At 41.8% G+C, this 23,004-nt stretch overlaps 2 protein-coding genes across 7 annotated transcripts in view; both read left to right on the top strand.

The window, feature by feature from the left end:
• Positions 1 to 23,004, top strand: part of GARRE1 (granule associated Rac and RHOG effector 1) — an 82,182-nt gene that overhangs the window by 9,868 nt on the left and 49,310 nt on the right. The window contains exons 1-2 of one of the 6 annotated variants that reach the window (XM_060289406.2): positions 8,087 to 8,183; positions 8,629 to 8,682. The exons of 3 other annotated variants lie outside the window; for them this stretch is intronic. The gene's annotated coding sequence lies outside the window, so the exon portion shown is untranslated. Of the gene's footprint in view, positions 1 to 8,086; positions 8,184 to 8,628; positions 8,683 to 23,004 lie in introns of those variants that run through there. 2 more of the 6 variants (XM_060289405.1, XM_060289408.2) reach the window with 2 other exon arrangements.
• On the top strand, positions 18,385 to 19,647 carry LOC115862507 (capZ-interacting protein-like). The gene is given in 3 exon segments (XM_060289598.1): positions 18,385 to 19,365; positions 19,367 to 19,426; positions 19,428 to 19,647. Coding segments are annotated over 3 exon segments (1,143 nt in total). The 5' UTR covers positions 18,385 to 18,399; the 3' UTR covers positions 19,545 to 19,647.

The following is a 23,004-nucleotide window of genomic DNA, read 5'->3' as shown; positions in this document are numbered from 1 at the left end:
AGCTGGAGGGCAGAGCTTTTGTGAGGTAGATGAGAGGTTGTTCTAGCAGTAACAACAGAACATAGTGGCGCTGTGGAGAAGTAGCTGTTGTGGGTGGACAGTGTGGCAGGAACAAAAGGTGGGTTGAAGAGACCTGTTGCAAGTAAGGCTGGAGAGGTGATTCTGGATTTGGGCGGGCCTGGACTGGCAGGCTTGGCGTGTGAAGTGAGCAGCCCGTCTGCTCTCTGAGGTCTTTGACGAGGCCTCGGCCTCTATGGTGCTCGCCGTCCTCCCAACTCACGGCATTTGTTTTTTCAACCAGGTATTTGGCATTTACCTGCCTCTTTTCCAGTGATACCTCAAATGGACCTGTTGTAGCTTAACTTACGGGGAAAGTTTGTATCATCTTCCCAGAAAGAAGTAACTTTTTTATGTATTAGGTACTTGAATATAGAAGGAACTTGTTTAGCAGAGTTGTTCAATAGCACTACTATCGACATTTTGGGTGGATAATTGTTTGTCTTTAGGTGGACAGGGGGGTTGTCCTGTGCATTGCAGGATATTTAGCAACATTCCTGGCCTTACCCACTAGCACCCTCCCAGTTGTGACAACCAAAAAATGTTTCCAGACATTGCTAAATGTCCCCTGGGCAGATGTCTGTGTGTGTGTGTGTGTGTGTGTGTGTGTAATCATCTTCACTTGTTGAGAGCCACTGTGTTAAAAGATTGAATGCTGACTTACTAATTTTGTGAAATGGAATAAAATAGAATGGTTTCTTGGGATTGGAGCTATTTATTAGTTTCTATTCCAGTATCTGACATTCTCATACATTTTTAGCATGCTACTTAGATTTTGCTATTGTCTATCTATTATGCTTTCATTGAAAGATCTGGGACCTGAGCATCTGGAAGCTTGGCTTTTGGTCTTCATAGAAGATATTCTCTCTTGGCCTTACATGCTTGCTCCTGAAGGCTAGTTCTTTGGAAGCTGAACAGTGCTGGCATAAAGGAGAGAGCAAGAGGCATTTAGGATGTAACAGTAACAATAGCCAACATTTATGCAGCAGTTGCAATAGCCCAGGTGAGACCAGGTGAACAGGATTGAACCATGAACTGTGGTGAACAGGATTAGCAGGACTGAATGTAAGGGATTGTAAGGAAAGGGAGCAGGATAGGGACCATCTGGGATAATACCTTACGTTTAGGTGCAGGGTTGGTAGTGCCTTTAACCAAGGCAGTAAATGCAGGAGGAAGACCGGGGAATGGAAGGATGACTAACATTTGAAGTCCCAGGAGAGAGGGGTCTCGACTGGAGAGGTGAATTTGGGTCATTAGCAATGCATATGGCTATGATCTCCTAAAGAGAGACCACTTTCCTTTCTTTTCATTGCTTCAGCTCAACTTCCTGCCAATTCCTGCCAAGAATCCTACAGCTTGAAACCATCTCCTAAGGGTAATAAACAGAATGTCCTGGTCTAGATCATTGATGGAGGTGGAATAATGCAGTGATGGAGACCTCCGCTGCTAGTGGCAGACTCCCAGGCCCCAAACCCAGCTCTGTTGGGGACTGCTACCTTACCCGTGTGGCAGGAACTTGAAGAACTCACTCAAGCTCTTTAACTGCCTCACAGGATCCTTGTGAGCATTAAATTAGGTAACAGATGTAAGGTGCATAGCACAGTGCCTGGCACTCAGTACCCGTTCAGTTAATGTCAGTTGTTTTTATTTTACAGTTCTAGTGAGCATTAAATGAGATTATGTATCCAAAGCTCCAGGTATAATGCTTGACACATTGTAGTCACTTAATGAATGGTAGTTTTGTTGAGAAGTACTTGCGTGAACATGTCATGTCATCAGCTTTTTTTTTTTTTTTTTTTCCAAAGCAGAACCTTTTATCTAGCACTTAGCTACTGCCTCTGTGGATAGCAAGACTGACCGTGTGAATGCTGTATAGAAATAACCATTAAATAAATACTGAGGATGAACTAATCATTCAACAGACATCTGTGCTTGGCGCACTCTGATATCTTGAATGAGCTCGGTGATCTTGGTGGTTGGAGGTGGCAGAGAAGCACAGGGGAAACTGGCAGTTGTGATGCAGTACGTTACAATACAACAAAGACAGTGCTAAGATAGGGCTAAAGACAGGCTGTTATGGTTGCACACAGAGGTGCTTCTACCTCAGTCTTTGTCAAGGTGGCTTCCCAGAGGAGCTGACATCTCAGTTAGACATCCAGGAGGAGTGAGAGTAAGCCAGGAGAGCTTTCCATGCAGAGGGAGCTGAATGTGTAGATGGTGAGAAGAAAGATGGCACAAGCAAGAACTAGGCAGAAATGGGATGAGGGAGGTGGGGGGAAGTTGGGAGAAAGTTGGGAAGGTAATGGAGAGCAATAATCGATTTTAAGCAGGAGAGTGGCGTGATTAATCACACAGCAACCAGAGAGGAGCAGTCCAGGCATTTAGAAGATAACTCAGGGGCTTCCCTGGTGGCGCAGTGGTTGGGAGTCCGCCTGCCGATGCAGGGGACACGGGTTCGTGCCCCGGTCTGGGAAGATCCCACATGCCGCGGAGCGCCTGGGCCCGTGAGCCATGGCCGCTGAGCCTGTGCGTCCGGAGCCTGTGCTCCGCAACGGGAGAGGCCACAGCAGTGGGAGGCCCGCGTACCGGAAAAAAAAAAAAAAAAAAAAAAGAAGATAACTCAGGAGGCTCCTCTGTAATTCAGACAGGAGGTAAAGAAGGTTTGAACTTCGGATTGGCAGTGAAAATAGAAGGAAAAAGACTTGCAAGATGTTAAGGAGGCAGAAAGGATATGACTAAATGATTAATTGGATATAAAGAAGAGTAAGGAGTAGAGGATAACTCCAGGTGTCTGGCTTGTTCAGGTAGGTTAATGGTGATGCCATTCACCAAGACAGGGAAGGAATATGGAAAGACTGGGGAGAGTTGGTTTTGGACATTTGATTTGGGGACCTGTCCATTGGGTAGTTGAATATTTGGGATCTGGAGTACAAGAGAAAGATCTGGGTTAGAGAGATGGATTTGGGGATCATCCCAGTGAGAATATGTTGATCTTAGAAACAGGGCACAGCATAGAGCTCTGAGGAACCACAGCACTTCGGGTCTGTCAGATGGGCAGTGGCTCAAAGAGGCAACTAAGAACGGCCAGAGGGACAGGAAGAAAGGAAGGAGAACTAGCATCTTTTCATATCACTCTTTTTAATGTGGTAACACAAGGGGAGCCAAAAAAGTAGAGCCCTAATGAGAGAGAGAACTAAGAACTGAATCAGACATTTTCTCTTGTCTGGATAGATACTTTAAACTTGTGAATGTTGAGAATAAAAATCTTCAAAGCATTTTTTTGGAGTGCATTTCTAAATATGGCTTGTGTCATTCTGAACTGACCGAAAAAGCACCATGGAAGTGGTTGGGCTTTGAACTTCATGGGCAATAACTTTACTAACCTCCCTAATTTCCTGTGGTGTCCCCAGATTATTAAGGGTGGGTATTTAGATTTACATTGTTGTTGTCTAGAGAGGACAGAGAATTTTCTGTATTTTTTTCCTCTGAAGAAGTTGTTTATGGAGTGGTTCACCTTTATTTTTTAAATAACAGCTTTATTAAAATGTAAGTCACACACCATACAGTTCACCTATTTAAAGTGTATAATTTAGTGATTTTTAATGTATTCGTAGAGTTATGTAACTACCACCAGAATTTCAGAACATTTTCATCACTCCAAAAAGAAACCCTGTACCCATTAGCAGTCATTCCTCATTCTTCCCATTTGCCCCAGCCATAGGCAACCATTAATTTTTCTGTTTCAGTGGATTTGCCTATTCTGGACATTGCATGTTAATGGGATCATACAATACGTGAACTTTGTGTCTGGCTTCTTTTTTTTTTTTTTGCGGTATGCGGGCCTCTCACTGTTGTGGCCTCTCCCGTTGCGGAGCACAGGGCTCCGGACGCGCAGGCTCAGCGGCCATGGCTCACGGGCCCAGCCGCTCCGCGGCACGTGGGATCTTCCCGGACCAGGGCACGAACCTGTGTCCCCTGCATCGGCAGGCGGACTCTCAGCCACTGCACCACCAGGGAAGCCCAGTGTCTGGCTTCTTTCACTTGGCATAATGTTGTTTTCAAGGCTCATCCGTGTTGTTGTGTGTATCAGTACGTCATCCATTGTTTTGGCCCTGCAGCACAGCTTGTAGGATCTTAGTTACCCAACCAGGTATTGAATCCAGGCCCTGGCAGTGAAAGTGCCGAGTTCTAACCACTGGACCACCAGGGAATTCCCGTACTTCATTCCATTTATAATTGAAGAATATTTTTCCATTGTATGGCTATACCACTAAGTTGTTAGACGTTTGGGTTGTTTCCACTTTTTTTTTTTTTTTTTTTTTTTTTTTTTTGCGATACGCGGGCCTCTCACTGTTGTGGCCTCTCCCGTTGCGGAGCACAGGCTCCGGACGCGCAGGCTCAGCGGCCATGGCTCACGGGCCTAGCCGCTCCTCGGCATGTGGGATCTTCCTGGACCGGGGCACGAACCCGTGTCCCCTGCATCGGCAGGCAGACTCTCAACCACTGCGCCACCAGGGAAGCCCTCCACTTTTTTACTATTATGAATAGTATTGCTCTGGACTTTCATGTACAGGTTTTTGTGTAGACATGTCTTTTATTTTTCTTGGATATATACATAGTTGTGGAATCGTTTGGTCATATGATAATTCTACATTTAACCTTTTTAAAAATTAATTTTATTTTTTTATTTTTGACTGCGTTGGGTCTTTGTTGCTGCGCGCGGGCTTTCTCTAGTTGTGGAGAGTGGTAGCTACTCTTGCTGTGGAGCATGGGCTCTAGGCGTGCGGGCTTCAGTAGTTGTGGCTCGCGGGCTCTAGAGCGCAGGCTCAGTAGTTGTGGTGCAGGGGCTTAGTTGCTCTGCAGCATGTGGGATCTTCCCGGAGCAGGGCTCGAACCCGTGTCCCCTGCGTGGGCAGGCAGATTTTTAACCACTGTGCCACCAGGGAAGCCCTACATTTAACCTTTTGAGGTACTGCCAGACTGTTTTCCAAAGTATTTGCACCCTTTTACATTCCCACAGATTCTAATTTCTCCACATTCTTGCCAACATTTGTTATTGTCTGTCTTTTTTTTTTTTTTTCGGTACGCGGGCCTCTCACTGCTGTGGCCTCTCCCGTTGCGGAACACAGGCTCCGGACGCGCATGCTCAGCGGCCGTGGCTCACAGGCCCAGCAACTCTGCGGCATGTGGGATCTTCCCGGACCGGGGCATAAACCCATGTCCCCTACATTGGCAGGTGGACTCCCAACCACTGTGCCACCAGGGAAGCCCTATTGTCTGTCTTTTTATTATAGTCATCCTAGTAGTTGTGAAGTGGTATCTCATGGCTTTGATTTGCATTTCCCTGATAGCTAATGATGTTGAGCATCTTTTCATGTGCTTATTGTCCATTTGTATATCTTCTTCAAAGGGTTCAACTATATTTGATCATCAGTTTGGGCAAGGTAGATTAACTTGTAAAACCTGACACTGTGAAAGAACAGATGAACATATTTGACTAGAGAAATGAGAGAAAAGCGTGTGTGCGTGTGTGTGTGTGTGTGTGTGTGTGTGTGTGTGTGTGTGTGTTGAAAGATGCTGTAAACAGAAGGTAAAAGATAAAGGACAGGCTCCCCAGAAAAATAACCAGCACTCTTCACCCATATCAGGCCTGAGCTTAAGAGACAGGGTGCTTGATGATCCTGTTATTTAGCTGTGACTTTGGAAGTAGAGACCATGGTCTCCACCTTCTTCCCCACAGCACCTGTCTTAAGGCCACAGATATTGCAACCACTGCCAGGTTTCTGCAGATCTATGGCCTGACAAGTAGAGAGGTCACTTGCCACATGGATAAATATAGTTTCATTTATATTGAAGCATATATCAGAATTTCCGTCCTTTTAAGGCTGGATAATATTCCATTATGTGGTTATACCACATTTTGTTTATCCATTCATCCATTGTTGGATATTTGGCTTGTTTCAGCCTTCTTGGTATTATGAATAATGCTGCTATGAACATAGGTGTACAAATATCTGTTTGAGTCCCTGCTTTCAGTTCTTTTGTGTATATACCCAGGAGTGGAATTGCTGGATCATATGGTAATTAACTATATGTTTAATTTTTTGAGGAACTGCCATGCTGTTTTCCATAGTGACCATACCATTTTACATTTCCACCAGCAATAAACAGGGTTTCAGTTTCTCCACATCGTTGCCAACATGTTGTTTTCTGTGTGTTGGTTTTTTCTTTTTATAATAGTCATATATGCATATGAAGTGGTATCTCATTGTGGTTTTGCTTTGCATTTCCCTAATGGTTGGTGATGTTGAGCATTCTTTCATGTGTTTGTTGGCCATTAGTCTATTTCTTTGGACAAATGTCTATTCAAGTCCTTTGCCCATTTGATAATTGGATTGTTTGGTTATATGTTTTTGAGTTATATGAGTTCTTTATATATTCTGGATATTAATTCCTTTTCAGATATATGGCTTACAGATATTTTCTCCCATTCTTTGGTTGTCTTTTCACTCTATCAGTTGTGTCCTTTGATGTACAGAAGTTTTAATTTTGATGAAGTAAAATTTGTCTGTTTTTTCTTTTATTGCCTTTGCTTTTGGTATCATATGCAAGGAATCATTGCCAAGTCCGAACTCATTAATTTTTATATACTTAATGAATTTTGCTCCAGAAGAGTTATTCTTTTGATTCTGAAATTCTACCATTATTGGCCATTAATATAAGAACTTATTCTTCAGGTTTACCCTGGGTCCTGTGACATGGGCTGGGTAGTATTAGATGGGTTCCCTTATTTCTGGCCTGATAAGAATTCCTGGGCTTATCTTTTTGTTTTTGACGCCATATCTAGAATCAGCCATTTCTATAAGGAATTCTCATCCTATTTGGTGGGAGGAAATAGTATTAAGGGCATTAATTGCAAATGGGATGTGAATTTAGATCTTTTCAGTAAAGTAAATGTGTACTTTTTAGAAAGAAAAGGATAACTCATGATTCAAATTCAATAGAAGGATTACAGGATTTTTATTTCTTTGACTTTATATTTGTGTCTCTTCTCCTTTATTGACAGTAACACCAGAGAGGTACAGTCAAGACCCTGTTTTAACTTGAAAAATCCTTCTCTGTGTGGTTATGCCACCAATTTGATAAATAGTTTAGGTTCACTTGTCTTTTTTATTTTTAGGATTGTTTTATTTTTTATTTACTTTTGTTTTATAATTATATAATATATTTACATGGTTCTAAAGATAAAACTATATAAAAAGCCAGTTATACTGAGAGAAGTATGGCTTCCTTCCTTGCCTTTGTTCTTCTCTGTACCTCATAGGTAAACATTTTTATTGGTTTTTGGTTTATTCTTCCATTGCTTGTTTTAAAAAAATATAAGCAAGTGTGGGGGGGGTGTGTGTGTGTATCCCCTACATGCTACTCCACTCCTATTTTATTTATTCCCTTGTTTTTCATCTTGGCAATCATCTTTCTTATTTCCAAGAGTTCTTCCTTGATTTCTGTTTCATTTATGTTTCGCTTGCTTTTGTTTTAAGGTTGCATTATCTTCTCATCTCTCTCTGAGGATACCAGTTAGAATTTCTTTAGATACCAGTTTTTCTGGGACCTAAAATATATGTTTCTCCTGGAGTCTGATCTGCTTTTCATCTTAGTTTTCCTTTATGTCCTCTTCTTTCACTATCTGGTGATGCTTATCGATGAAGAACCAGGTTGATTATATAGGTTATTGACAAGAGGTTCCTGTTTTTCCAACAGTCCTCTTGCCTTAATAGGAGTTCGCTGATTCAGTGACCAGGGGTGAGAAGTATGGAGGAGATCAGGTAGATGAACCTATTTCCCACTCCTGACTGTACCTGCTGACTCAAAGCTGGGCATTTATCCAGCTCCTCCAGGAAAAGGGCTCTGCTTCTCTGCCCGCCTTTGGCTTTACATGTTCTGAGAAGTGTCTAGCTCTGCTCTGGTCTATCTTGTCATACAATTTCCTCCACTTCCTTTCTGTCTTCTAGAAAGTGGCCAGCATTCAAATCGACTATGTCTCTCGGCCATTTTAATTACCGTTATGTTGTGATTCCCTTGTGAATATCTTTTTGTTGTCTTTGGAATTTGAGGAAGGTGGGGAGGTAAGTATATGTGCCTGTTTATTTAGCCTGTCATCTTGAAATGAAGCTACTTTGTGCCATACCATTTCTGACAACAGGACTGCTTTTCACTTCTTTTTCTCTATTGGCTTAATGACTGAAATGGATTTAAAATTGTTCTCTGTGTTCACAAATAATAACTATCACATCACTGAAACATGTGATGCCACCCACCCTAGAATACGTAGATTTCTACTCAGTTTAGGGATTGGGTGACTTTACAAGACCTTTCTTGTTTGTCAGTAACTTTTTTCCAGACAAGCAAGATAATAAGGCCTGGTTACTTTCACTTACTGGAATGATAATAATAATAAGATCATCAAACAAGTAGTGCTTAATATGTGCCAGACATTATTCTACATGCTTTGTATGTATAAACTCATTTAACTCAATAACAGTAGTTACTGTTACTATCCCTATTTTACAGACGATGAAACTGAGGCACACAGAGGTTAAAGAACTTGCCCAAGTCACGTAGCTGGTAAGTGGCAGAGCCAGGATCTCAACCAGTTAGTTAGCCACCAGGGCCACTTTCTTTTCCACTGCATCTCTAAAGGGAAGCTCTTCAAATTTTCTCAGGATGACCACTTTTTAAAAATTTTATCAGTTATGGGTATAAGAAAACCCTTTTATACTTAACTTTTGTCTAGTTTCAAGCATGTTCTTTGTTATTGTTTGAAATACAAATTCCTGTTGACTTTGATGCAGAAAGGAATGCTTTAAATGATGTAATCAGGTCTGAGTTCAATTTTAATCTATTGAGAATTTTTGCAAATTATTGTAATGTTGAAAAGATGTGATATCTACTAAAATGTCCTTTTCTGCCATGTGTTTGAGAATCTTAGGCAGCGTTAAAACTTATGAATACCATACTTAAATCTTACAAGTCTTGGCTACAACTGACTTCTGAGATCTTTCACAATGCATATTTATTTCCATGTAGCATGAATAGTGGATTCATAAATGGTGAATATTTTCCCAGTGAAAATTCTTTTTAAGAAAATACACAGCAGAAATGTCCTTAAATGGATTGAACATATTTTAGCCCTTCAGGGAGATAAATATGGAGGAAAAGCTTTCAAAAAACAATAAGACAAGTATTGAGAATAATTTTATTAAAAAAAGTAAAAGAGATATATCCACGTGCTTATATACATGTTTGTGTACATTTTAAACTTTTCATTACAGAACTGTTTGATCATATACAACAGTAGAGCAGATAATGTGATGAATCTCATGTGTACCCATCACCGAGCTTCCATCAGTATTTTGTCAGGGGATATTATGATCACTGCCATGAAGATGACTCCTTAGATGGATGTCACCACCTTCTTTGCATATTGTTTCTTGGCAAAAGCCTATTTGAAAATGATAGAACTTGAATGGTATTTCAATTCCATGATATTTCCTTGAATTCAACACTATCTAGTTTTGATTACAGCAAAGGTCAGCACAGGAACACCGGATCCATTAAGAATAAGTAAAAACCAATTTTTGTTTTCTTCAGGGGCTTGTTTGTTCTTTCTGCCTGGAGAAGAACCCCAGGCTTGACTGTTGGACCGGAGTGGTCTTGTTAGAAGCAATTATGATACAAACAGAAGTTTTCATTGAATTTTCCAACCAGCCCCTTGGTTCTAAGAAGTAGAGTCATTTATCACATGGAGGTGGAAGTCCCTTTCTGGATTCTTGATGAATAGGAATATTGGTGAAATACCTGAGTTGCCTTAAGTGGTGTTTATATAGTCAGCAGCTTCAGATGTCCATGCTCAGGTGTCGTCATCCTTGTGGCTTTCAGCAGGTTTTTAGCTGACCAGTTTGACTCTCAAATTATAACATGCATCTAGACTCACCTGAGGATCTTGTAAAAAATGCATATTCTCTGCTCCTGCCTCCAAAGATTGATTCGTTAGATTTGGATTGTATTCCAGGAATCAGCATTTTAATAGTCATTCCATTAAAGGGATGTTCTGATTCTAATGTCAGGGAAGGAAGTCCTTAAGCTTTGGTTGGCTTCTTTCTTTTCATCCTAGTCTTAACAAGGTTAATGTTAATATGGCATCTCATAAAAAATTGCTTAAAAATTTTCCACTCTTAATAACATGTTCAGTGGGCATTATAACCATGCCCTGTACACTGATATGGCCTATAGACAGACTTATCCTAATACAGGTGCACCTTTGGTGTTTAGCAATTCAATTCTGATGCTCACGGCCTGAGGACCACACCTTGAGGATACAGGTGCACGGGTAATAAGTGATATGGATACAAAGGGTTCAATATGGGAATTCCCTGGGAGTCCAGTGGTTAGGACTGTGTGCTGCCACTTCAGGGGGCATGAGTTCAATCCCTGGTCGGGGAACTAAGATCCCACAAGTAACATGGCGCAGCCAAAAAACAAACAAACAAAACACAAACAAAAAATTAAGCTAAAAAATAAAGCAAAAATCCCCACAGAGGATCCAATATATATTTCTCTTTGGTGCCCCCTGACTGCGTTAGCTTGAGCCTTTGGCCTCCCCTATTTGGTTATTGCTGGACCAACACTAAGTGCAGGAAGAGAGGCTCAGTTTGGATGAAGTCATCTGCTGCCTTCAGCTCTGTGTAGCATTCCTCTGTAGGGAAGGGAAACATGGCGAGTGTGGATGGCAGGTGGTTCTTCACCTGGGGCTCTAAATCCAAAACTGAATGAAAACTTTGGTGTTTTGGATAGTGTTAAGACTATGGAGTGTTTTGTCATCAGTTTCTCAAAGGACTCTGTGACCTTTCCTTCTCTACCTCCTTCCACTCCCCCACCCTGCATACATAAACACAGCAAAGAACCATGTCCTGGAGCAGCCTATGTGAGCATCACCTGGCCTCTGGAAAGCAACTGTAGGGACTCCACATTGCAAACCAGCCTCTCCTGGGTGGAATCAGAATTGCTTTCGCCATCTTGTAAAAACTGTGCAACCCACAGCTGGGCTGGATGGGCAGCTGTGGCCGACTGTATTGCTTACCCAGTATTCCATGTGTCCCCCTACATTTCCCAGTTTACCTTGTGGCTACATTAGCACAAGTGACTAATTCTGGCCAAAGGGCTGTGATGGGAAGTGATGTGTGTCACTTACAGTGGGAAGCAGTAAAGAGTTGATATGAGTTTGTTGTGCTAAGGTGACTGTGGAAAACAAAAGTTCCAATGATGTCCCTACAAGTTGAAGGGCTGCCTTGAACTTTATGTGAGCAAAAAATAAATCTTAGGTTAGGCCACTCCTTTCAGGATTTATTCCTGTAGCGTAGCTTAATGTGTCAGTCTAGATAGTGCTGAACAGAATATTTATGTATACATTTAGAGTTCTGAGGGTCAAGATACGGGCGCTGTGTGGTCTAGTGCAAGACATTTAGTATCCTGAGACTTTCTTCCCTCGTCTGTAAATTGAAGGGCTTAAATTAGATGATCTTTAAGGGCCTTTTCAGTATTCACATTCCCAGATTTGGGATAGCAGCATTTAAATCCAGATTTCTAATTGAAGTATGAAAAGGAAACTAAGTCTGGCATTAAAGGTATCTCTGGAAAACTTATTATTTTTTAAATTAATTATTTTATTTATTTATTTATTTTTGGCTGCGTTGGGTCTGCATTGCTGCGCACGGGCTTTCTGTAGTTGCAATGAGTGGGGACTACTCTTCGTTGCTATCAGCAGTCTTCTCCTTGCGGTGGCTTCTCTTGTTGTGGAGCATGGGTTCCAGGCGCACGGGCTTCAGTAGTTGTAGCATGCGGATTCAGTAGTTGTGGCTCATGGGCTCTAGAGTGCAGGCTCAGTAGTTGTGGCACACGGACTTAGTTGCTCCACATGTGGGATCTTCCCAGACCAGAGCTCAAACCCGTGTCCCCTGCATTGGCAGGCGGATTCTTAACCACTGCACCACCGGGGAAGTCCTGAAAACTTATTTTTTATTATGTACCTTTTGCTATTAAATGAGAAGTTACATAAGGAAAATGGCAATGAAGTTACATAGGGAAAATAACAGCTTTATTGAGATATAATTCACATACCATATGTGTGTATATTTAGAGTTGTGCAACAATCACCATTATCTAACTTCTGAACCTTGTCATTGCCGCAAAAAGAAACCCTGTACCCATTAGCAGTGATTCTCCATTCCACAAACCTACTTTCTGTTTCTATGGATCTGCCTATTCTGGGTATTACATATCAGTGGGAGCATATAATATGTGGCTTCTTGTGTCTGGCTTCTTTCACACTTAGCACAATGTTTTCAAAGTTCATCCATGTTTTAGCATGTATCAGTACTTCATTCCTTTATATGTACATAATATATATATTTAATGTTCCATTGTATAGCTATACCACATTTTGTTTATTCATTCATCAGTTGATAGACTTTTGGGTTGTTTCTATTTTTTGACTACTTTGAGTAATGCTGCTGTGAATGTTGATGTATAGATTTTTGTGTGGATTTATATTTTTCATTTCTCTTGAATATATTCATTAGAGTGGAATTGCTGGGTCATGTGCTAACACTATACTTATTTTAAGGAGCTGCCAAACTGTTTTCCAAAGTGCTGTACTATTTTAACATCCTACTAGCAATGTATGAGGGTTCCAATTTTTCCACATTCTCACCAATACTTGTTATTGTTTGTCTTTTCGATTGAAGTAATCATCTTTGATGAAGCAGCTATATGCAAGCTAGTCAGTGAAGAGATATTAATATATATTTTACCTTGTTAAGTTTTTCTTTAAGCATTTGTAATATCCACTGGCATTTTTATAAAAAATTTCACCATGAGCTTAGCACTAAAATAAAAAGTTTAACGAATAATAATATAACTCCTCAACTTGTTTAGCTTTTACAAATGTTATTTTTTATTTTTAAAACAATGCATTCTAGAAGGGGAAAAAAAGGAGTGAATGTGATTCACCAAATGTAATTGTTTTCTTAAAGCATAAATTTGTCTTTATAAATTATATACTTCTAAATTGACAGATAGATTGTACCTTAAATATATAGGCTTGAGCTTTTAAAAATCACAATGAAATCCTGAAAGGTTGTACATAATAGAATTGCTGAATTGTTACATTAAATATACCATGGGTTCAGTACTTAAAGGAACCTCTGTATCTTGTAAGATGGTCAGTAACCCTCTGATTATTTGTTTCATAGATTGATGTTTTTGTATATTATATTTTTAAAAAGAGGAGTACCCCATTATGTTGGGAGCACAAGTGTTTCAAGTAGTGTTATATATAGTTGATCCTCACGATTCTCAGATCCTGTATTTGCAGATAAGCTTACTGGCTAAAATTTATTTGGAACAATACTTGTAGAACTCTTGTGGTCAGTTGTAGACATGTGCAGAGTGGCAAAAAATTTGAATTGCACAACATGCACACCCCCAGCTGAGGATGAACAGGGTGACGCTCTGCCTTCTCATTTCAGCTCTCAGACTATAAACAAGTATTCTTTTCATAGTCTATTTAGTGCCACATTTTTTGCATTTTTATACTTTTTGTTGGCAGTTTCACTGTTTTAAATGGCCCCTAAGTGTATTGCTGAAGTGCTGTTTAGTGTTCATAAGCCCAAGAAGGCCGTGATGTACCTAACAGAGAAAAGACCTGTTAGATGAGTGTCATTCAGGCATGAGTTATAGTGCCATTACCTGTGAGTTCAGTGTTAATGAATCAACAGTAAATATTAACTAAGGTGTCTTTAAACAGAAACACACATAAAACAAGGTTATATATTGATTGGTTGGTGAAAATGTTTTGACTAGAGGCTCACAGGATCTAGGAGTACTGGTTCAGTATTTGCTAATTCAGTGTACATGGCAACTTTTTATAACTGCCTGTAAATAATGAGAATCAACTATACATGATGAATTGTTTTTCTCTTGTTGCTTTCAAGATTCTTGCTTTGGCTTTAGGCAATTTGATTATAATATGCCTAGGTTGATTTTTTTGAGTTTATCCTACTTGGAGTTTGTTGAGCTTCATAGATGTGTAGATTCATGTGCTTTTTATCAAATTTGAGAAATTTGGGGCCTTTATTTCTTCAAATATTTTTTTTCTGTGCCTTTCTCCGTCTCCTCTTCTGAGAATCCTATTATATGATGCTGGTATGCTTGATGGTGTACCACAGGTCTCTGAGACTCTTTTCTTTTTTCTTCCTGTTCCCCAGACTGGATAATCTCAGTTGGTTAATCTTCAGTTTCACTGATTCCTGTTCAGATCTGCTGTTGAGCCTTTAGTTAATTTTTTTATGTTAGTTGTATTTTTCAACTCCAGAATTTCTATTTGGTTCTGTTTTAAAAATATTTCTCTCTTTTAGTAGTATTCTGGATTTGCTGAGACATCATTCTCATATGTTCCTTTAGTTCTTTTTTTTTTCTTTTTAATGATTTTACTTTAAAAAAACAGAAGTATAGTTGACTTCCTTTAGTTCTTTAGATATGGTTTCCTTTAGTTCTTTGAACATATTGAAAATAGCCAATTTTAGTCTCTGTCTAGTAAGTCCAACATCTGGGCTTCCTCATCAGTTGTTTCTCTTGTTTGTTTATTTGTTTGCTTTCCTGTATAAGGGCCATATTTTCTTGTTTCTTTGCATGTCTTGTTAAGTTTTAATTGAAAACTGAACATTTTTTATGATATAATGTGGCAACTGGAAATCAGATTCTCTTCCCTCTCCAAGTGAGTTCCAAGTCAGATCAAATAGAGATCCTTGCAAGTGGGATCTTCCAGGGAACCTGCAGATAAGTCAGATAATGATAATTTTCTAGGAATGAAACTCTGAAGGAGCTCTAGCCTAGTTCTGCTCCCTCCAGTTCTGCTGCCTGCCTTCTGGTTTTCACTGCAAATGCAGCTGTTATTTTTCAAGGTTACCATAGAGTTCGAGAGCAGGGAATGGAACTAGATCGAGTTAAAATGCTACAAAGCTGACTATAGCAGTCCCCTCCCCCCTTATCCACAGTTTCACTTTCAGCCATTTCAGTTACCTGCAGTTAAGTGCAGCCTGAAAACATTAAGTGGAAAATTCCAGAAATAAGTTTTAAATTGCACGCCATTCCAAGTTGCATGATAAAATATCATGCTGTCCCATTCCATCCCTCCTGGAACATGTATCATCTCTTTGTCCAGTGTATCCACGCTGTATATGCTGCCTGAGGTTTCAGGCATCCACTAGGGGTCTTGGAACATATGCCCCCATGGATGGGGGTACTACTGTATTCTTACTGAGATTCAGCCGTTTTTCTTGAATAAATGCTCCCCAGTTTGCTTCAATCCTGTTAATTTCTAGTCTTTAAAAAGTTGATTCTGAGTCATGTACCACAATGTTCATTGCAGCACTATTTACAATAGCCACGACATGGAAGCAACCTAAGTGTCCATCAACAGATGAATGGATAAAGAAGATATGGCACATATATACAACGGAATATTACTCAGCCATAAAAAGAAACGAAATTGAGTTATTTGTAGTGAGGTGGATGGACCCAGGGTCTGTCATACAGAGTGAAGTAAGTCAGAAAGAGAAAAACAAATACCGTATGCTAACACATATATATGGAATCTAAAAACAAAAGGTCATGAAGAATCTAGGGGCAGGATGGGAATAAAGACGCAGACCTACTAGAGAATGGACTTGAGGACACGGGGAGGGGGAAGGGTAAGCTGGGACAAAGTGAGAGAGTGGCATAGACATATATACACTACCAAATGTAAAATAGACAGCTAGTGGGAAGCAGCCGCATAGCACAGGGAGATCAGCTCGGTGCTTTGTGACCACCTAGAGGGGTGGGATAGGGAGGGTGGGAGGGAGGGAGACACAAGAGGGAAGAGATATGGGGATATATGTATATGTATAGCTGATTCACTTTGTTATAAAGCAGAAACTAACACACCGTTGTAAAGCAATTATACTCCAATAAAGATGTTAAAAAAAAAAGTTGATTCTGACCAATTAGGCCAGTTTTATCACTGTTTTTATGGAGGAGAGAATTTTTGGAGGTTCCTACTCTGCCATTTTTTATGACATTACTTCCCTCCCCTTTCTTTTTAGGTTTTTATTTTCATGAACCTGCTGCTTTCTTCTTAGTACTGAAATTATAGTTTGGATTAGATCTGAATCTTAAAGTTTGCCATGGCTTTTCATCTAGAACTTTTTATTATACCCCAGTTAGTCATGTAAGCATGTACATTTCAGAGTAGTGCGGTGCACATATTCTTGGCCCCGCTGGTTTATTGTAAAGGAGGAAGGAGATTTGATTGAAACCAGCCATTTGGTAGTCTCTGCGGTACTGCCTTCTGGGTTTCCCCTCCCTCATGCTGTTCCACTTGGAATGAAACTTTCTTTACCCAAGCTTCCCTCCTTTTTGTTCTAGTTAATCCTTTGTTTCTTCCTTAAACTTTCACTGAAGAATAACACATAGGAAAGTACAGAAATTATAGTAACTATGCTTGATTTTATTATCTCCAAGTAAATACCCAAATAATCACCACCCTGGTTAGTGGGTAGCCACCCACAAAGCTGACCATCTACCCAGTAAATCATTTTTCAGATGTAGCAGATGCTCATCTATTCTAAGTAGACATTTCTGGAGGCCAGTAATATATATTTTTCCCTATTTCTCTCCTTTTTAATTGATATATAATTCTCATACCATAAAATTCACCATTTTAAAGTGTGAAATTCAGTGAGTCTTAGTACATTAACAAAATTGTGCGACCATCACCACCATCTAACTGTAGAATGTCTTCATCACCTCAAAAAGAAACTGTATTAATTGATAGTCACTCCCCATTCCCTTCCTCTCCTCAACTCCTGGCAACCACTGAGCTACTTTTATCTGTCTCTACGGATTTGCTTTATCTGGATGTTTCATATCAATGGAATCTCACAGTATATAACCTTCTGTTTCTGGCTTCTTTCTCTTACCATAATGTCTTCAAGGTTCAGCCACACTGTAGCATTTATCAATACTTCATTCTTTTTTTCTTTTTTTTTTTTTAAATAAATTTATTTATTTATTTATTTTTGGCTGCATTGGGTATTTGTTGCTGCGCGCGGGCTTTCTCTAGTTGCGGCGAGCAGGGACCACTCTTTGTTGCAGTGCATGGGCCTCTCATTGCGGTGGCCTCTCCCATTGCAGAGCATGGGCTCTAGGTGCGCGGGCTTCAGTAGTTGTGGCACACGGGCTTAGTTGCTCTGCGGCATGTGGGATCCTCCTGGACTAGGGCTCGAACCCGTGTCCCCTGCATTGGCAGGTGGATTCTTAACCACTGTGCCACCAGGGAAGTCCCACTTCATTCTTTTTTATGGCTGAATAATATGCCATTGTATGGCTCTACCACATTTTGTTTATTCATTCAGCAGTTGATAGACTTGGGTTGTTCCACTTTGGGGCTATTATGAATAATGATGCTATGGACATTCATGTGCAAGTTTTTATATAAATATATGTTTTCAGTTTTCTTGGGTATATGCTTAAGAGTGGAATTGCTTGGTCTTAATGGCAGCTCTGTTTAACATTTTTCGGAACTGCCAAACTGCTTTTCACAGTAGCAGCATCATTTCACGTTCTCACCAGCAATTTATGAGAGTTCCAGTTTCTCCACATTCTCACCCACACTTATTTTCTGTTTTGTTTTTTGTTTGTTTTTGCTGTAGCTATGCCAGCATGTATGAAGTAGTATCTTACTGTGGTTTATTTGTGTTTCCCTAGTGACTATCCATGTTGAGCATCCTTTCATTTGCTTATTAACCAGTTGTATATCTTTCAAGAAATGTCTTTTAGTATCATTTGCCCACCTTTTAATAGATTATTTGTCATTTTATTGTTGAATTTTACGGGTTCTTTTTGTATTCTGGATACTAGACTTTTAACAAGATACATGATTTTCCAGTATTTCTGCCCATACTGTGGGTTTTCTTTTCACCTTTATAGTGACCTTTGATGCACCAACGTTTTTAGTTTTGATGAAGTCCAGTTTATCCATTTTTTCTTTTGTTGTTTGTGCTTTAAGATGTCATATCCAGCTCCCCCTCCCCCTCCCTCCTCCCTCCTCCCTCCTCCTCTAGCACAGGGCCCGGGCAGGCGGGGCATTCTGCAGCCAGCACGGGAGCCAAGCAGAGAGTGGGGATCACGAGCCCTGGCCAGAGCGAGTGCGTTCGGCCTCCGCTGAGTTGGCACCTGGAGGACATGGAGGAAAGGCCGGCAAAGACCAATGCCAGTGTGGACGACTCGGCGCCCCCCTCTGTGGCCCAGCTAGCCGAGTGATTCAGGGAGCAGGCAGCCGCTGCAAAGGAGACACCAGCCAGTAAACCAACAAGAAGGAAACTGCCCTGCTCCCTCTCTCTGTTCCTCCCCAGGGTAGAACTGGGCCAGAATGGTGAAGAGAAGTCACTGCCCAATGCATACCAGCCTCCTAAAGTCAAGGTGAAGAGCTCGCCTCTGATCAAGAAGCTCCAGGCCAGTTTAGCCTTTGATCCAGCGACCCTGCTGCCTGGGGCCTCACCCAAGAGTCCCCAACTCAAGGCCATGGGATCACCGTTTCACAGCCAGCTTTCTACCCCCAGCAGCCCTGGCGTGTGGTCTCGGGCCAGCAAGCCAGAGGAGGTGCCCATCAGCTTTGACCAGCCTCCTGAAGGCAGTCATCTGCCCTCTTACAGTAAGGTGCAGACGAGGGGCTCCATAAAAAGGTGCCCTCCCTCCAGGCTATTCAGAAGGTCCCAATCGGATTGTGGGGACCTGGGGAAGCTCAGGGCCATGGAGTCCTCCCAGGAGAATGGCGCCAAGGAAGAGAATGGCAACGAGGTGTTCCCAGCCAAGAGCAAGACTCCAGGATCCCCTCCTCTGAGGAGGACGCCCAGCAGGACAGAGAAGCAGGAGGAGAAGGGAAGGGCCTTGGGGGTAGCCCAGCAGCACGAAACGGCCATGGGGAACTCCGAGGAGGGGGCCAGCCAGCGTCCAGCCCGAGCCTCCAGCCCAGAGGCAGAGGACGGGTGTGGGAGCCCCATGGAGGAGAAACCAGCTGAAGAGCAGATGGAAGAGCCTACAGAGGTGAAGGAGAGGGTGGCCAGTGAAGAAGAAGAGCCCAGACAGAGGAGCCAAGACACAGAGGGGCTGGAGGAGGGAGCTGTCGGGGAGGAGACCCCCCAAAGCCCATCCTGGAGGAGGGGAGGGCGACCACAGTCCTGAGCAGGGGACCGGCAAGGAAAAGCAAGATGGAGGGGGCTGTCCTCGAGCCAGGCTGTGACCCTGGCACTGGCCATGCCCAGCCGGACACTAGCAGTGAGGTCCCCAAGACAGAGGATAACACCCCTGTCCAGGACACTAAAAGGTGAAAAAGATCTCATTGTGCCTAGTGATGAAGCTGCTGGAGCTGTGTCCTTGAAGTAGCAGCAATGATCGTAGTGGCAGCAAAGGAAGCCATCTCAGGAGCAGGATGGCGTGAGGGTCTGGAGTCAGCCTGAGGACACAGGGTGCAATTTCCCGATGTCTGCACCATCAGAGACAGAGATTGGATCTGAGGGCCAAGACTTTTATCAACTTGAGTTTGTGTCACCTGATAGACTTGGTTTAAAACAAAAAAAAAGAAACTCATTTAAAACAATTTACTATGGTGACAACTCCCTAGGGATACTGGTCAAACTGTGGGGCCCAGATACTGTCCACACCCACCTAACCCTATAGCTGACCTCAGAACTGGACTGGGATTTACCTAATCAGATTGTGTTTGTGTAAGGTGACAGCCTTTTTATTTTTCTTAAGTTTTCATGGTTCTCAAATGTAAGTAAAGACTCATTTCAGGTAGCTAGAAACAAAGTAGTATCACTGGAAATATAAATCCTGTAAGTTACAGAAGACCTTAAATTGTATAGAGACCCTGAGACAACCTTTCAGCTTGGTCAAAATTTGACTGGCCAACCAATTTTGAAAACACTAGGCGAGAAGAGATAATTATTGAAACATTAAAAAATATGTGTCTGTTCCAACAAAAACAAAAAAAAAAGATATCATGTCCAAGAAACCATTGCCTAATCTAAGATCACAAAGATTTACACCTATATTTTCTTTCCTTTTTTAAAAAGTTTATTTATTTTATTTATTTATTTTTGGCTGTGTTGGGTCTTCGTTGCTGTGTGCTGGGTTTCTCCAGTTGCAGCGAGCAGGGGCTGCTCTTCGTTGCCGTGCGCGTGCTTCTCATTGCAGTGGCTTCTCTTGTTGTGGAGCACAGGCTCTAGTTGCGCGGACTTCAGTACTTGTGGCACAAGGTCTCAGTAGTTGTGGCTCACGAGTCTAGAACGCAGGCTCAGTAGTTGTGGCACATGGGCTTAGTTGCTCCATGGCATGTGGGATCTTCCCGGACCAGGGCTCGAACCTGTGTCCCCTGCATTGGCAGGCGGATTCTTAACCACTGCGCCACCAGGGAAGTCCCTGTATTTTCTTATAAAAGCTTTATAGTTTTAGCTCTTACATTGAGGTCTTTGATCCATTTTGAGTTAATTTTTGTTTATGATATAAGATAGGGGTTCATATTCTTTTTTTTTTTTTTTGCATGTGGGTATCTAGTTGTCCCATCACCATTTATTGAAAAGACTATTCTTTCCCAACTGAATGGTTTGGGCACCCTTGTCTAAAATCAGTTGACCATAGAGGTATGGGTTTATTCTAAACTCTCAACTGCATTCCACTGATACATATATGTCATTTCTTATGCCAGTGCTCTGCTGTCTTTGTTACTATAGCTTTACAGTACATTTTCAAGTTAGGAAGTGTGAGTTCTCCATATTTTTTTCAATATTCATTTGGTCGTGTTGGGTCCCTTGCATTTCCATATGCATTTTAGGATCAGCTTGCCTATTTCTGTAAAAAAGGTAGTTCAAGTTTTGCTAGAGATTGCATTGAATTTGTAGATGAATTTGGTGAAGTAGTATATTTTTAAGTATTACAAGTTTCATTTACATAAACTTTGGAAGCATGTAAAGCAGAAAAAAGTTTAATGTTTATGGTGACTTTTAAAAAATTAGTAAGTAGGGGGCTTCCCTGGTGGCGCAGTGGCTGAGAGTCCGCCTGCCGTTGCAGGGGACACGGGTTCGTGCCCTGGTCCGGGAAGATCCCACATGCCGCGGAGCGGCTGGGCCCGTGAGCCATGGCCGCTGAGCCTGTGCGTCCGGAGCCTGTGCTCCACAACGGGAGAGGCCACAACAGTGAGAGGCACGCGTACCGCAAAAAAAAAAAATTAGTAAGTATATGGGTCTTACTTGACCTTCTAGGATCATCTGGCAGAGGAATGAGGGTGAACTCTCAGAGCCAGGGGCACCAGTGTACAACACAGAACAAAGAAAGGTTCTCCTCAGGGTTGCTCAAGACACTGTGGCCAATTCAAGGTGATGGTTTTCCTTCACAGACCACACAGTTTCTGTGTGAGCAGCCTTCCGTCCTTCAGCACTCCTGCTGAGTGCTTCTTTTGTACCTCGGAATTTGTACAGCCACATTGATAACAATGGAGCACTTGGCTAGGAATAGATATGATTGCCTTATTGTAATGAATCTGAAAAATGAACATTTGGGAACAGATTTCTTACATATAGCTGTTTGATGTCTTGTTTCTTGAAAAGGTTATGAGAGTTTTTAGAGAGTCAAGATTCTCTTGAACACAGAGCTACAAATGGTGGCTGGTTTAGTTGGATTTATATGCTAGCTGGGTTAGGATTGCTATACTTTTAGAGTATGTGTTTGTATCCATAGCACTTTCCTCATCTCTTGCTCTTATAACCTGTCTGCCTTCCTGTGTTCCTAATGCAATTGTAGAACTGTAAAGGAGGCATGGTATTTGGCCATGATGAGTGATAAGGTATGATTTATATTTATTTTTATCTATCAAAAAAGGAAAAGGGAGGGCTTCCCTGGTGGCGCAGTGGTTGAGAGTCCACCTGCCGATTCAGGGGACACGGATTCGTGCCCCGGGCCGGGAGGATCCCACATGCCGCGGAGCAGCTGGGCCCGTGAGCCATGGCCGCTGAGCCTGCGCGCCCAGAGCCTGTGCTCCGCAACGGGAGAGGCCACAGCGGTGAGAGGCCCGCGTACCGCAAAAAAAAAAAAAAAAAGGAAAATGGAAAGAAAGCCTAGTTATCAATAAGTAGACCAAACTATATACAAACATCATGTACATTGAAGTTTAATATAGACTACATGTATCATTCAGTAAAACATATTTGAACTGTTGTTATGTTTGGAAGAATAGATAGTTTCAGGCAAGTGTAAACCTAGTTGTAGCTGTGTAGGAAGAATCACATTACTCTACTATTGTAGAGTAGTTCAGAAACTGCAACCAGAGGTGTTCAGACCTTGCTCTTTGCACCTATCCAGAGCCAGGGGTTCTATAGAAGCTTCCCCAGGGTGTAAGAACCTGCACACCCTCCGAGGCTTCCTTTCGAACATCTGGAGGGGAAATTGGTACCTGGGTGAGGATGAGTAGCATCCTGTCTACAAACCTGCCAGCCACTTATCTCTCCAGGCTCTGTCTTTCTGTATGCTGCACTTAAGCCCAGCGGGGTATCCTGAACAGACTTTAAGCCATCCTGCTTCAGGGCCTTTGCTGTGGTGGTCCTTTCATCTGGTGAGCCCCAGCCATCCCTTTTGTGCTTATCAAAACCTATCCTACAATCAAGGCCTACCTCCGAGTAACATTTTCTTCATAACAACCTTTCTGATTTCTCTCAGTCTTTGCTCATCACTCCACTTCCAAATCCCCCTTAAGGTTTTGTGAGTTCTCTACTTGTCAACAGCCCTCACCTAATC

The sequence above is a fragment of the Globicephala melas genome, chromosome 19, assembly GCF_963455315.2.
Source record: "Globicephala melas chromosome 19, mGloMel1.2, whole genome shotgun sequence".
Lineage (NCBI taxonomy): Eukaryota > Metazoa > Chordata > Mammalia > Artiodactyla > Delphinidae > Globicephala > Globicephala melas.
The sequence above is the reverse complement of the archived record's forward strand: the minus strand, read 5'-3'. Positions and strand labels throughout refer to the sequence as shown.